Here is a 14,701-nt window from a genome sequence, read left to right as displayed (position 1 = left end):
TTGCGATCAATTAGCTGGGACTGATACTGTTTCTTTCTGCTTTTCTAATGCTTAATTACTGATAAGTCTTCCTGGTATGTGACCAATATGTACTATCAAAAAAGAAAGTTAACATCTGTGACTTAATTACAAAGTATGGTGCAAGATGGGTGTTATTTGGGCAGAGTTTGATTTGTGATGTGAGGAACAAACAGATAAAAGTTCCCGGGGAGCTGAGTATGATGGGTTGAGGTCTTTGCCAGGATTTTTATTCCTGAATAATGTGCATCTGAAAAGTAGTAGCATTAGTCACTACTCATTGGCATTGAGCGGAGGAGTCCTACCACTTCTTGTTGTGGAGGATTTCCTTTCCCTTGTGAAGGAGCTCACTTGCACTTAATCTCTGTACAGCCTTTAATGACTCATTGGTAGAAGAATGTTTGCATAAGAATTTGCTTGGATTAATTTTTGTATCAGTAAGAAAGAGGAAGAAATGGCGTTGGTCAAAAACAAAGTTCTGACTACTTCCAGTATCCATGTAACACATGGGAGTTCATCTGTATTCATGACATACTTCATGTGGCTAGTGTGAAGTTCATCTTCCAAAATGGTACGCTTTCTGCCTGCACAAGGGGTTGTAATCACCCTCTACCTAGACTGATAGTTGTTCTACTCTGGGCACTGTACTGAGGGGTTTGTCTTTAGCAGCATGTTTCACCAGAAGTGTGTTATGTGGCAGTAGCTCACCTTTTATATGCTTGAAAATAATAACAGTGCTTTTCCAAGAAATCAGAGATGCATGCTCTAAGGTAGCTGTAAGAAGTGTACTTAAAACAGAGGAGTGAGAACAGATTAGAGGCCTCTGGGTGAAATAGTTTTAATATGGTGAAGCCTCCAGATGCTTTAATGTTGTTTCAAGGAATTTAAGAAATTAAGGATGACTGAGTTGAAGCACAAATTAAGTGAACTGTTTTCAAGTCCAATTAATAAAGAAACAAGCAACAATGCTGATGTGTCGAAGACCTTGGAGGATTTCAAGGTTATAGTGCCAGATAGCATAAAACTCCATCAAAACTCAGATGCAAAGAGTGGTGCCTATTCCTGACAAAACAATCCCAGCAGGTCTAAGAGGCAGTCAGATATTGTTATTGTCTCTGGGGGCCACTAGGCATATCAGCAGGCGCTTCTCCATCAGTAAAGTGGCAGTTTGGTTTTCATGTTTTCTACTTGGCTATGTAAATGTCAATGAAAACTGGTAGTTAGACACCTGGGAAGCAGAACCTCATGTCTGGACAATTTGTCAAATGTCTCCTTACCTTAGTGTAAGGGACAGTGCTTGAAGACAGGAGGGATTTTTAAAGGACAGGAATTCTCTAGTTGTGGTGAATGGGATGGGATCCTGAGTATTAATTCTGCTGCTTGAGAAATCTCCAACTTATTAACCCTAGGCAACCCTAGAAGAAACAATTCCTAGTTACTTGAGGAAAGGGTACCAAACGGGGGGAGAGAATGAAAAGCTTTAGATTTTTCCCAGTAAGACTTGAAACAAACTTACTCAGGGTAGAAATGGGAAAAACACCCCATAAATGCTTGCTATCAGAGTCTCTCAGTAGGTCTAAGCTCTTGTGCTAGGCTATGGTAAATACGGGCATGTGCTGCTGAGGTTTTCTTAATGCTTGTGGGGCCTGCTTGAGTTTGACAGGTTCATGTGCTTATGGAACACGTGGCGTGAGCTTAATGGAGCATTGTATCCTTTGGCCCTCTGGACCCATGTAAGGCAATTCAGCAAGAGTAGGGCTTAGAGGATGATCACTCTGCTAACCACTGCTTACAGCTCTTACCAATAGGAACTGGTTATCTCACGGTCCATCCATAGCTTGGCCTCCCTCCTGTGCAGATAGCTTTGGTGCCTCTTTCCCCACACGCTTCCCAGCATACCTCCACATCTCCATTTTGGCATCTCACGTGTGACTACCGACTCTTTGGATGGGATGCACAAGGAGCTGCTGCTAAAGGAGAAAAACTTTCCCTATCCACATGTTTTTTCCTGTTCACTTTACTAGTCACTGCCTCTGCCAGGTCACTGCGTTTGCCTTCCTCTCTCCAGCTGACAGAAGTAAAAGGGAAGATGCAGCAGTGGTGTGGCAGTATACCCTCAGGTGGCAGGGTGAGAGAGAGCCTTCTGCAGGGACTGGCAATTGTTCTTTTTATCTCCACACCTGGATGAGCAACATTTGTCTTTAAAAGGGGACACAGCTACTATAGCAGGGAGAAAAGGAAGGCATTCTCTGGTCAATCTTCCCCATCTCCTGTAGGTGCCATTTCTGCCTGTTCAGCCCGCTGCTGTGGCTGCAGGAACAGGAGGGCTTTAATATACTTGCCTTTCTTTGGCAGTCTCTTAACCATCTGTAGTGTCTAATTTTTCTAGCATCTAGAAAGGTACACTAGTCCAGGAAGGGTCCATATGAACGGAGAGGTGGTTGGGGGGGGGGGGGAGATAAAATATTTTTACTTCAGTAGCTGAGTTCCTACAGCTTTATTAATTATTGTTCAGAAATTGAATATTAAAAACAAAAAACAAAACTCAAAACTCTGAACTCTATTATCACAAGTTATGCTGCTCTCATCAGAATTGGAAGTGTAAGTTTAAAAACTATTTGTTAGTGCTAGAGTAGTTACGCGTTACTAATTTTGTGGGTGATGGTAAACTGGTCTCCTAATCTTTTTACTCATGCTGTGTCTTCTCACAGTACTTTCCCTTCCAAAATGGTTGGGAAGTTTGTGCTGCTCCACCGAATCCAAATCTTTTGGAAAACTACAATTTTCAAAAAATCAAGCTTTTTCATGCTGAATTGTTAAAGAGAAAATATTTACTAAAATTGTCCGTTGCCTTTTAGTTTTAGTGGGGATTTTACTTTAGGAAGACAAACATGACCAACATTCGATTCTGCATATTTTTAAGGCATCTTTTTCATATCTTTGTATCTCTGCCTTGAGAATAACTAAACCAGCAAGATGATTTATACAAAAAGCGTTGTGGTTTCACACACTCTCACTCTTTTCCAACCTTTCCTCCTCCCTTACAAAGGGACAGCGTTTTTATAACTGTTGTGATGCCCTGTAGGGGAAGCTTTAATTATCTAAAAAGTGAAGATGTCATAAACTATATAACATAGACTGAATCAGGATGAGATATTATTTTGAATCACCATTTAGAATGAATTTACATGTCTCTTTCTTGATGCAAATCTAGCTTTGCCTTTTAGCAGTAATTGTCTTTATGCTTTTCATGCAATCTTAGATTCATTCCTGTCTTTACCATTGTTCTAAACCTTCTTTTAAGCTGAAATGAGCCGAAAGTGGTACACCTCTTCTGATTTTGGGTAACTTGAAGTTCTGCTCTGCAGGACAAAGATTCCATTATCTTGGAGAAAATGCATCACTTTGAATCCCTTCCCATAACTGCTTGAACATTTGGCTTGTTTGCACAAAATTCTTCAGAGTATATTCTTGAGACCTCTCATGCTGATTTTGGAGGAATTTGTGAAAAAATGATACGTTCACTAGTTTGCCTTGTATGTGGTGCACTACCAATCTTCTAGAAGAATATATGTAGAAAGCATTGAAGTCATCTCCCTTTACCTCTGCAGTTTGAACCCATAGCTCAGTTTTGCTCATAAACAAATGGGGCTTCAGCCTGTCTGTTACATCACTTCCCTTTTCCCCCTTTCGGGAAGGTGGTAATTGCCCGACTGACAGCAAGTGCTGGAGGAAGCAATAGGAGTGATTTCCTTGGTGACTGTCAGACTCTTCACACAGGGCTTTCAAACTACATTTGTAATAACAGAAATACACGGTGGGAAAGATAAGGAACGTGGTCTTTAGGAAGCTTGTTTCTTGCCAATATACTGAAATATTTTTCCATCTACCAGCCATTCTAGCTTCATGCTGGTGTGTTAGCTTGGGGAACTCAAAGACTGCATGATTCATTGAATTCTTTATTTTTATGGAGAAGCAGTATCATCTGAAAAGCTTAGAATCAGAATCTCTGATATAAACTTTTTTAAGCGTTACTAACCAGTATTTCGGCTTCCCAGCCTCCCTGGCCTAAAGTCACTGTGTACTAACCAGTGCAGAAAATGAGAACAAAAACTCCTTACAAAAGTTAATTTGTGTATATGTGAGCCACTTGCATGATTTTTAGGGTGGGTGTTTGTAACTTTATTTGGTTCTGTAGAATGCTTCAGACTAATGCAGATGGAGATATGTTCTGAGGTTATTAAATCATGAGGCTTTAACAGTTTTAAAAACACTAGATCCTGGTCATATTCTGAAAATCTGCATAGCCAAGGTTGTTTAAGCTTGCTTTGGTTACCTTTAGTGATGTTTTCACCTTTATAAGAGAACACAGGAGAACTTTGTATTATATTAAGGCTACAGAGATCTAAAACTAGCTGCTTTCCTTAAAACATACTTCAAGACTTCTAAAAATAAATAATCTGATTTATTGCTGTGCATCAGTTTTCCCTGCTGTCTGCTGCTTATTCTCAGGCTCTTCTCTATCTATACCCTAAAGGCATCACAATAACTAAAATGAATATATGCAAATATCTCAAAGACATTCCTATAAGGATTTGTAATGTTTTGAATGTTTCCCACCTTCCCTTATTTGCATGTAGCTTTGTATAGAGAATAAATGTTAACCCAACTAGAAATCCAGATAGGGATTTCTCTTGTCTTAAGACTATACAGGGGTTGAGAAACCCTAATTCTTTTGTTATTGAAATAGATAATTATTTAATACTAAACTAAAGTAATGCAGAAACCCTGAAGCAAGTGATTTTTTTTCCAGCTAGTTTTAATAATGCTTACCTGTATTTAATGTTTCCTTTAATCCAAACAAACATTTAGGTATTTGACATGTAGAAAGCTACTACTAGTTCAAAACTACTGAATAAAATCTCCCTTTTTCGAAGGATAAATATTTTGTTGAAATAGAGATAATAACAAACCTACTGTAGCCATTATTTTTATAAGAATAATGCTGATTTAATTCCAATTGAATTTTTTAAATTAAATAAAAATCTGTGTAGTGTCTAAGACTGTAAGTTACAGCACTAAGAACCTAAATCTTGCTAAACATGATCTAATAAGAGCAGAAAATGTTCTAGCTGACTTTCATCGTTCAAATTGAGGGATGGGTAAAATACACTTCCTGCAAGGAGCATAATGTGGAAATCTGCAATTTTTCTTCTCTTTTTATAGCTGAAGCTGCTATGTTTAGCATACATGAAAACATTTGTTTTTCTGGTATCATCATAAAAACGTATTCTTGTACAACTGCATGAGACTCCTAACTGGGTTACGTGGTAAGGCTAAAAACTTGCCTGGATTGTGGCTCGCATCCTGCAAGGCAGCTGGCCCAGTCCCGTCGTGCCCGTCTCCCATCTGATCATGGTGAAGCCACGTAGCAGCAGGGGCGTGGGGATGGCAGGCTTGTAATGCCTCTGCTCACGGGCCGTTATTTTTTCATTGATCTTTACAAGCCTATAACTCTTTTTAAAAGCATGTCATTAGATAGATATTGAAAGGAAAATGCTGATGATGGCTCCACAAAACCAATAAAGCTAGCTTTATTAGCTTTTATAAAAGCCTTTATTGCTCCTGGGGTCTTGGTCTCACTAGTCAGTGAACCACATTCAGACACTTAAAGGCTGTCTCTTGCAGGCATCTCCAAAGTCTTTGCCCCTGCGCTTAGTGTTCCACCCAGGTGAATGTACTGGGATAGGTGCAACTTTCTTTTCTCCTCAAATTTTCTGCCTCGTAAAGTCAAAATGCAAAACCTTCAACATATCTACCTGTTCATAAGTATTGGTAACCAGTGGAAGAGGTGACTGGTAGCTCCTGGCAAAGGAACGAGTTCCTTTGTTTCTAGTGTAACGATAGCTTAGACAGTAAACATTAATTTTCATCAAGCACTTTGCTATAAATCTCAGTTTAGTATCTGTTTCAGATGTTCTAGATAAATCCTTAACCTTTAAGTTGTTCCCTCTTGTAATCCTGTATCGCTGATGAATCTTGGCAGTGACAAATGGCACTGCTAGACCCTGCAGCTACTTGTGTTCGTGTGCTTCCCTATGTGTTTTCTTTAGAGGGAGGAGGAGGCTTGGAGAAAGCCAGTTTGAATACTAATGCCTATAAATGGCTTCCTTCTTTTCATTCTTTTCTTCTCCATCCCTGAACTCCGAGTGTGCCTGTGAAGTTACCTTTGCCAATAACCAAAAAGCCCAATGCCTTGTCTCCTCAAGAAGGAACTACCTGATGTCGTTGAGGTCACTTGCAATGAATGTGCTGCTTTTTTGAAGTCTAGTAACATAGCCCATAGATTGAAAAAAGGGTGACACCTTTGTGTAAGAGAACAGTACAAAAGAACTGATTACTGACAATGATTTTTAGAAATGAAAATAGAACATCAGCTCCTATGCAACATCACAATTCTGTAGCTAATGCTGCTATTAAACTGCCATGAAACAGCAGAGAACTGTTGAAACAAAAATGATGTTCAGAATGAATATTAGAACTCCTGAAAATTTCCAGATTTTGTCTGATATAAAAACTTGTTTGAGGGTAAGTGCAGATAAATTCAAAATCTGAATTTCATATGGAAAACATCCTTTTTGACCAGGCCTGCTGTAGCAAGGATCTGCACTGATGACAGCTTCTGGCCTGAACAAGCAGAATCCAGCTGTTGCTTTGTGCTGTTGTTTGTTATGCAGCACTGCTCAGGTAGAGCTAAAGATGCTGTGTGGAGCTGCCCAGCGTCAGACTACAGGGGCTCCCAGCTGTAATGCTTTTGCTGACCCATAGCTGATCAGCACAGTGACCTTTTTGGTAACGGTGTAGCACCAGTAAGCTTTGAAATGAATGGGGGAGTCATTCAGGAAAAGGCTGCGGTATCGCAGAACAGAAGATGGAGCCTGCTCTTTGATCTGACGTGATACACGTCTACAGCTCCAGGCACATTTAAAAAAGCTGAGTGCATTCAGTACCTTCCAACCCCTGGCATAGACCCTACATTTTTGTGATACTACCAGCTCGATCTCGTTTCCAGTTATTGGTTCAGAGGGAATAATCTTTCTTAACAGCCTCTCAAGGGTACCACAAAACTTTATTAATATTAAGCAAGGAACTTGGAGATCCTCCACCATGATATGGATAGGATAATGCTTTAATAGCACAGCTTTGTCACAGAAAAATAATTAATTCTGTCCTATTTCTTTGAATGACTGCAAAGATTTTGTGCTATTTGTTAATATATTTAGATTAGATGCTAAAGTGAAAGCCTAAACACCCTGTCATCTTCAGACACACTCAGGCAATTAGAGTGCAGCTTGTATTATTGTTTTATAATTCAAGCCTAGTGAAGTCATAAATTAAGAAGCTCATTAAATTTTCAATTGCATTAATAGGAAAATTCAACTTATTAAATTCTTTGGTAGGGCATAATAACAAAATATTGGAAATGCATTTTCCTCTATTCTCATTAATCCTTGCTGGCCAGATAGCCTTGTCTACCCTTAATGTAGGAAAAATAAAGTAATGGGAATATAAATTGAAGAAAACAGGATCTGTTACACGGAGTTTAACGTTAATCTTCCTTGTCACATTTTAAAGAGTTGTTTAACAAATTCTCATGACTGACAGCCAGCCCTACAAATAGCTGCAGGCATCTCAGCAGCAAGGTGCCAGCATCTTTGCATTCTGTGCCTGGCACTGCTTTGTGTACAGCAGGCTATCAGATAGACTGGTAACACTATTCTTATTTGGCAATTCATGACACAATTTGATGTAAGAGGTCGAGCAATTTAAAAGAGAAAATATTAAAAATCTTTCTCCAGCAATTGGATTTTGTAAGTGTATGTATTTAATGAAGCGTGCAACTATGAACCTGCTGTGAGCCAAGTCTGTACTGGTAGAAATGGCTTCGTATCCATTAGAATCGTAATGACTAGATTCACAGTTGTGGTGGGTTTCATTACATGAGTGAAACTTTTTTTATGTATTAGATAATGGTTCAAGTACAAATTATTTGAAAATTAATGTAGCTCCAGTCAGTTATGCTGCAGCTGCTTTTGTCGTGCTGTGTTAGTATGCTCACGTTATAACAGTACAAGTACTACAGAAATTCTTCATTCATTTTGATAAGTGGTAGTGGTGTTCATGGTGTTTAATTTATTCACTGCTTATCTAGGTTATTAACAAATTCTAGTGGGACAGAGGGAGAAATGAGCGTGAGGGAGCTTGAAATCCTTTGCATGTAGTGCTAAGTCACTCTAGACAAGTATGCACACAGAAAAATATTTGGCTAGGTAATTTGAAGGCTTCATTCTAAGTGTAGACTAATAACCTTCCTCTTGCCTGCTACCATTAAAAAGGTAATTTTTGACTGAGAAAGCTGTTTTCTATCTCTAGTTTATACTTATGAAAAACATATCAATTAGCTGTTTCCTCATTTTTTTGCTCAGTCTGGCCAAATGCCAGAATGCAAAAGATGTGTCTTCATTTCTTCAGGCAATTCTGTGGCACCTGTCTCCGAACTCTGTTCCCCCAGGTGCAGAGGTGTGTAACTCAGTGCTCAGTGAAGTCCCGTAAGCTCCTGTGGGTTTCTGGAGTTGTAATTGGTGACCATTTAAATTCCCCCATTGTTTCTCACAGCAGGACATTTGGTAAATGGATCTTTTGCCACACAAGTATGGGATATTTGCAATATTATCTCTCCCTTTTCCTCTTGGAAGACTCTGGGAAGTGGAGTACTTCTATTCATTCTTTTATGAGGTGATTTTTCTCTCTTTTAGCTGCTGTCAATGTATGTGCTGAAATTGGTTGCGAGGAGAACAGGACCTAAAGACATGGCAAAGTAACTACTTTGCAATTAACTACTTGCTATTTTAAGGTTTAAACTTATTAAGCTAAAATGATGGTACTTTTGAGGCTGATTCATGATTTTCGTTGTTCAAGATAGGTAACGTGAGATGCGTTACCCTTTTCTCTTTCACTCTTTTCCTCTCTCCTCTCTAGACATTGACTCCAGTAGTCTGGGTCTGTGCCAGTGCAAGTCATGCTGCCTTTACTCAGGGCTCCTGGTGAAACGAAAGTAGTGGTTCTAGGGAGGTTTCCATGTCTTCCTCATCTCTTCCAAATTGTTGTTACAAAGCTTAAAAACAAAGCCAAAAAAAAAAAAAGGCAACCAATGGCCCCCACAGCCTGCCATGTGTTGGAGTGTCTGGTTAGGTTTCCTTTCCTTGCGGGCCTGCCCAGGCACAGCAATATGACTCTGGAACAACACGCACCTTTCTTTACAGACCAGTGCAAGTCTTTATTTGCACTGTCATTATTGCTGGTTACTTTTGACTTCTCTGCTGAATTCAGCCTGAAAACTGTTTACAACTGTTCCCTTTTTCCTATTACCAAATGTTAATTCGTGGGGTTACTTTTCACCTTGAAAGAGAGCCCCCTCAAGTCTTCAGAGTTAGGAACTTCAGAGTTTTCCTGTGCAGACTCTGACAATGAGGCATTTATTTCCAGAGCTAAAGTTTGCCCTAGTTTCAAGACTGAAAAAGAAGCATAGCCAAATAATTAATATAATCATGGTAATGAAGATATTCACGGTAATGAAATATTTGTCCATGAATCTTCAGTGGATTTTTCCCCTCTTGCTGAAACGTAGGTGATTATCAGCAAGTTCCTATGTGCTGTCTGCTCAGAGAAGCACTGCCTTATCAGCCATGAAAGGACTTGGTTTTGTTTTCTTTTGAAAAAGTATAGCTCAGTCCTAGGCCAGTTGTTCTTTCTGTTGGCAGTGTGCAGTTCCAGGTTTGCAACAATCCGGAGTGCAGTTGCAGGTGTGCAATTCCAGGTTTGCAAGTATCACTAGTGCTCGTTGTCCTTGGAGGTGGAGTAAAGAGCTGAAGTGCACCAAAGGTTGCATGGCTCGTGTATGCAGGAGTAGGTTTTCTTATAGAAATGTGGGATTTCTTGCAGAAATGTGCTCTACCTTTATGATGTTTTTAATTATCCTAAATCAGGAATGTATTGAAAATAATCTTATTTGATTTGGTTTAAGCATTTATCTTTAAAGTATTCAGTTAAAATTGAACAATTTCATTACAACATTTGTGGTTCTGTGCAGTGGTTTTGTAAAGATGTTTTTTAGAGAAGGAGCCTCTGGCTTTTCAATTTTTACCACTGTTAATCAAAATAAGTTTTAATCTACTTTTCCATGTATTTTTTAACAGCACTACTACAATAAAACATGAAATAATTTCATTAACCTTGGCCTAGACTTGCACTAAGGATCTCCCTAATTGGGTAAGCGTAGCACAGATGTGAGGTCTACGATTACTGCAGCTATGCCAATCTCCTGGCAGTGTGTCATTTTTAATGTGACAGCTGTATTCCAGCAATCAAGGGTTACAGCTTCTGGCAGCGTGAAGTTCTTATTATGCCGTTTCTGCTCTGCAGTAAAATAATTATTTCAAAGCAAGCTGCTTCCTTCTCATCCCTAACCTGAGATCAGAAGTCTTCCTGTTTATGGTTTTGCGCCTGTTCATCTAATCATTATCTGCAGCAGCTGGGTTCATGTTCAAAAGTTATTGTTCTAAGACTGACCTAAGATGTATCACTTGTTCTATTATATTTATAATAAAACATGTGTTTCTTTTAAAATATATAAACCAAAATCACTTCCAAAGTACATTTGCCCTTCAAGTAAATGAACTGGAAATAGCAAAAAAATTATAGGATTTTTATACTTGCTTAATTATGTCATATCCATTTGATTTCTATAAACTTGTCATTCTGCTAATCTGCAAACTGTTAAAATGTTCTATTAAAAAAAAAAATCGCTTAAGGAATTTCAAAATAAAAAGCCACACAGGATCTGTTTTGAGAAAGTGCTACGGCAGAAGCCTGAATCTATTTGACTCATTTCAGTTGAGATACTTTAAAGAAGAATATATTTTTTGTTGTTTTTTATCCTGAAACTGTGGATTTTCTTTTAAAGTCTAACGGGCAAACAATGCATAAGTGAGCTGTTAAGAAATACTGTTTTATACAACAAAATAAGTTCACATTTGCAGAGGTCAAAGTCTTTGGTCAAGCTACCTCTCTATGCTTCTTTCCCCTTCCAAGTTCTCAGGTTGTCCTGGGCATCAGAGCAACTAAGGGAGCAAAGGTTTTTTTCCTAGTGTCATAGACCAAAAAATGAGCTCAATTAAATGAGAAAGTAACAATAAAAAGCCTGAAGCAATCCTGAATTATAACTATGTGACCAAAAATAGATCCCAGAAAACCTGATTCTAATGACTGCAATAGTGATAGCAATTCCAATGGAAATTAGCAAAGCATCTTGCAAAGAGAATCACTTTTCATCAGTACCTTATTTTTAATAAAATCAGTGCTGAATTTTAATTTTTAGTTCAGTTCCTTTAATGCATTCACCTCTTGTAACTGAGAAATCAATATCATTGGATGTATTGTTTTTTGCCTCTTTACTTTAAAGGTCATGTTCTAATTTGACCAAGTACACAATTACTATTTTTCAGTAATATTAGAATAGATAAGACTTCTCTATAGCCTTAAGAAAAGTACACTAACGTGCTTTTGGGAACAAAATAGTTTTATACATTACCGATATGTGACAAAGCCAACACGGAATCTTTATTAATAATCCTGTTAATGTTTCATCTAATGTGAAGGAAATGGTAAATAAATTGTTGCTTTAACCCACTGCTGAGCTTCCAATTACTATTTTTTCTCCCTTTCTGCTTGCAATACATCATCTTTTTTTAATATGACTGAAATATTCTAACAATCAAGGGTTAGGATCCTAACAGCATGAAGCCCTCATTACGGGATTTCAGCACTACAGCAAAATAATGATTGTGAAGCAAGCTGTTCTCCATGTAACACTTACAGAATAACTCATAAGACTACCCATTTACCAGCTTCTGGTTATGGATTCAATTACTTCATGCCTTAGGTTTGTGGATGTTGGAATCATGTCATGCGTCTGTCTTGAGCTGTACCATAAAAAGCATTCAAAGTGAATAAATTACAGGTGATGTTCCCCAGAAGCACTCTGAGGTTTTTTGCGCTCTCCCAAGCCACTCAAGGTCTTGTCTTCTAAAAGTTTAATGAAGGTTTCATAAACCATGAAAAAGCCCACTAGAATGTCATGACCTTCTTTCATTTTCTGATAACGCACAAAAATCTACATTTTTTTATAATTAATAGGGAGAAGAATGTTACACTTGAAAGATAGCACTTAACATGTACTTGGGACTGGAAGATATTTAAGCAGAACTGAAGAGGTAAATAAATGGTATTTCTAAAGGCTGTGCAGATGCCATAGAGATTGTATTTTTTCAAAACAATAAGACTTTCCATCAGATCAATAGTTTGCCTCCTTCAGTATGCAGTATAAAACCGGCAAGGAGATGAAACTACAAGTACTTAATTGTTTGAAAGGGACTCTAGCTACAGCCAGGCTACTATTTCTTGTATTAGGTATCTAGCAGGGGAAAATCCAAGGCCCATGCCTGTACTCCATCTGACCTACAGCCTCTTTTTTCTTCCTATTACTATAGGGTGAAATTAAGGGCATGCATTAATGTAAAGCTGACAATGTTTTCTGAGAAAAGTCTGATCTTTTGAGAGGAAGGAATTGTGCCGTGCTGACCACGTAAGAAATCCTGCAAATAGTGAACAGTTGTTTATCGGTGATCTAAAGTAATTACCAGGCTTGAAACTCAACCCCATGTAAACTGTACCACAGTTATACTTCAATTATTGATTGTGCTTTTATGAGAAACTTAGCATCAGTTATTGTTTGTTTGCTGTCTGGAGCCCTGGAGAATGCAGGAAGGTGCTTGCCTGAAAATGAAAATAATGAATCCACTTGCAGCAGGGTCTTGTTCTTTTCCTCCTTCCTCCCCCTCCCCCCACCCCCCCCCACCCCTTCTTTCTGAGCATTACTCTGTAGAATTTCATGGAGAAGAAGGTAGTAAGGCTACCGATACAATCGTAACTCTCCTTAACACCCGGTAAATTCTTACATGTTGTAGGCATACTTGGTGCTCCCAGCTGACACTTGCCTTGGAGTTCCACAGAGCTGATCAGCTGTGCTGAGGCAACTACAGAGGCAAATATTGCTGTGATAGCTCGAGTGCTGTGAAGTAACCTGAGGAAAAATTAAGATTTTTCTGATGTGATGAGACAGATTATGCACAGTAAATTCTTAACTATTTCTGGAATTTGGCAGACTGCAGTAGACTGCCAAATGTTCCCTCTTGTGTCAGGCAGGGAAGGCCTGATTCAGGACCACGCTTGTTGCATTCTGGAGTGCCAGGATCAGACCACATACATGGACTGTGCTAAAAAGCCTTTTGCTCTGTAAAATTAGGATTCTGTACCTCAGAAAATGATGGCTGTTTTCCCAGAGTGTAAAACGTATGGAGGATTTTGATGTAAGTACATCATTTTGATGCTTTTGCTGCACATGGAATGTGTGGCCAGTGAGTATAAAGTGGGAAATACTAAAACAGCTGGGAGACTTCCAATCAATGTGCACAGCTCTCTTGCTTTTGGGGTATTTTACCTATTGACAAGAAAAGAACTTGAAGTTATGGCTTGCTTAGGTCCAGACAGCAAACTATAGATCAAAGGAGACTGGTGCTCAGGTGTTACACTTCTGGTTAGATGCTTAAGTGTGTGGTTTTAACCAAGTCACAATAGTGACATTTTTAGTGATGTTTTGGATTTTCTGACTGCTACATTTTTGTTGCTTTCCAAACATTACTTTCCTGACCTTTGCTTTGTACCCCTGATTTGCAGGGTGACTTGGAGAGCAAAAAGATGCAGTTTCATGCATCATTAGTTTCTTATAACCTCGGTATTTCTCATCTCTTGATATCATTCCTTTGGTGTTTAGTTTGCATAAAAGGATCATAACTCTCCGTTCTCCCACTCCTCCAGAACTTATGGACATTAAAAACACTTCTGTATCCACATAGCTAACATGCATGCATCAGCTGCGTGCCTTGTGGCAGCATTAGTGAGGAATATAGTGATCATGTTATTTGACTGTGCTAACAGAATTCATGGCAGAACATGTGTGTGAGCTAATGGACAATCTACTCTTGGGTCAATGCCTGTGAAATCATTACCTTGCAGTGTAACGGACGTGTGCCAGCTCTCTTCCACAGAGGGAGCGTTTGGTGTAAGATGAATACCCAGTGTGCTTAATACTAACTACTTAATTCTGCAAGTACCACCGGTATCCAGAAAAACATTTAGTGGATAATGCACATAGAGAAACAAGAATAAAAGGGTTCTTAGTGTAAATGCTACAGAGTGGAAAGAATTGCATGGAAAAAGAAAAGATCCCCCTTGTGTATGAGGTAACTGGATTTATTCTTGCAGTTAAGGAAATCAGGAGGTGCCTGAGCTTGGCAGGGCAAGAGTCAGAGGAAGTTTTTATCATCGACTTTAACATTTGATGAAATTTTTATCATCATCTTTAACATTTCCCACAAGAAAAAGGCTTTAACATATCTTTTTCAGAGGTTTGCGGTGTACCACTGTTTCAGGCAACCGCAAGATAGGTGTTAAAGACTGAAGGTATGCACTCTTTTCTTCCTGCCAAGTCTTCCAATTGAATTCT

At 38.8% G+C, this 14,701-nt stretch overlaps 3 protein-coding genes across 13 annotated transcripts in view; 1 reads left to right on the top strand and 2 right to left on the bottom strand.

Annotated features, from left to right (window-relative positions):
• Positions 1-14,701, bottom strand: part of CHST8 (carbohydrate sulfotransferase 8) — a 175,791-nt gene that overhangs the window by 10,706 nt on the left and 150,384 nt on the right. The gene's annotated exons all lie outside the window — the stretch shown is intronic.
• Positions 1-14,701, bottom strand: part of KCTD15 (potassium channel tetramerization domain containing 15) — a 207,883-nt gene that overhangs the window by 86,845 nt on the left and 106,337 nt on the right. The gene's annotated exons all lie outside the window — the stretch shown is intronic.
• Positions 1-14,701, top strand: part of LOC118172975 (bcl-2-binding component 3, isoforms 3/4-like) — a 48,567-nt gene that overhangs the window by 32,759 nt on the left and 1,107 nt on the right. For 4 of the 8 annotated variants that reach the window (XR_004753949.1, XM_035337187.1, XM_035337188.1 and 1 more), the window contains one exon: positions 3,387-3,531. The exons of 1 other annotated variant lie outside the window; for it this stretch is intronic. Coding sequence is in view for 2 of the 7 variants with exons in the window: in XM_035337187.1 (XP_035193078.1) it covers positions 3,387-3,441 (55 nt within the window). In the remaining 5 variants the exon portion in view is untranslated. Of the gene's footprint in view, positions 1-3,386; positions 3,532-8,834; positions 8,897-10,274; positions 10,401-14,701 lie in introns of those variants that run through there. 3 more of the 8 variants (XM_035337192.1, XM_035337190.1, XM_035337189.1) reach the window with 2 other exon arrangements.

Source organism: Oxyura jamaicensis, chromosome 11 (genome assembly GCF_011077185.1).
Source record: "Oxyura jamaicensis isolate SHBP4307 breed ruddy duck chromosome 11, BPBGC_Ojam_1.0, whole genome shotgun sequence".
Lineage (NCBI taxonomy): Eukaryota > Metazoa > Chordata > Aves > Anseriformes > Anatidae > Oxyura > Oxyura jamaicensis.
Note: the sequence above shows the minus strand (reverse complement) of the source record. Positions and strands in the feature narration are given on the sequence as shown.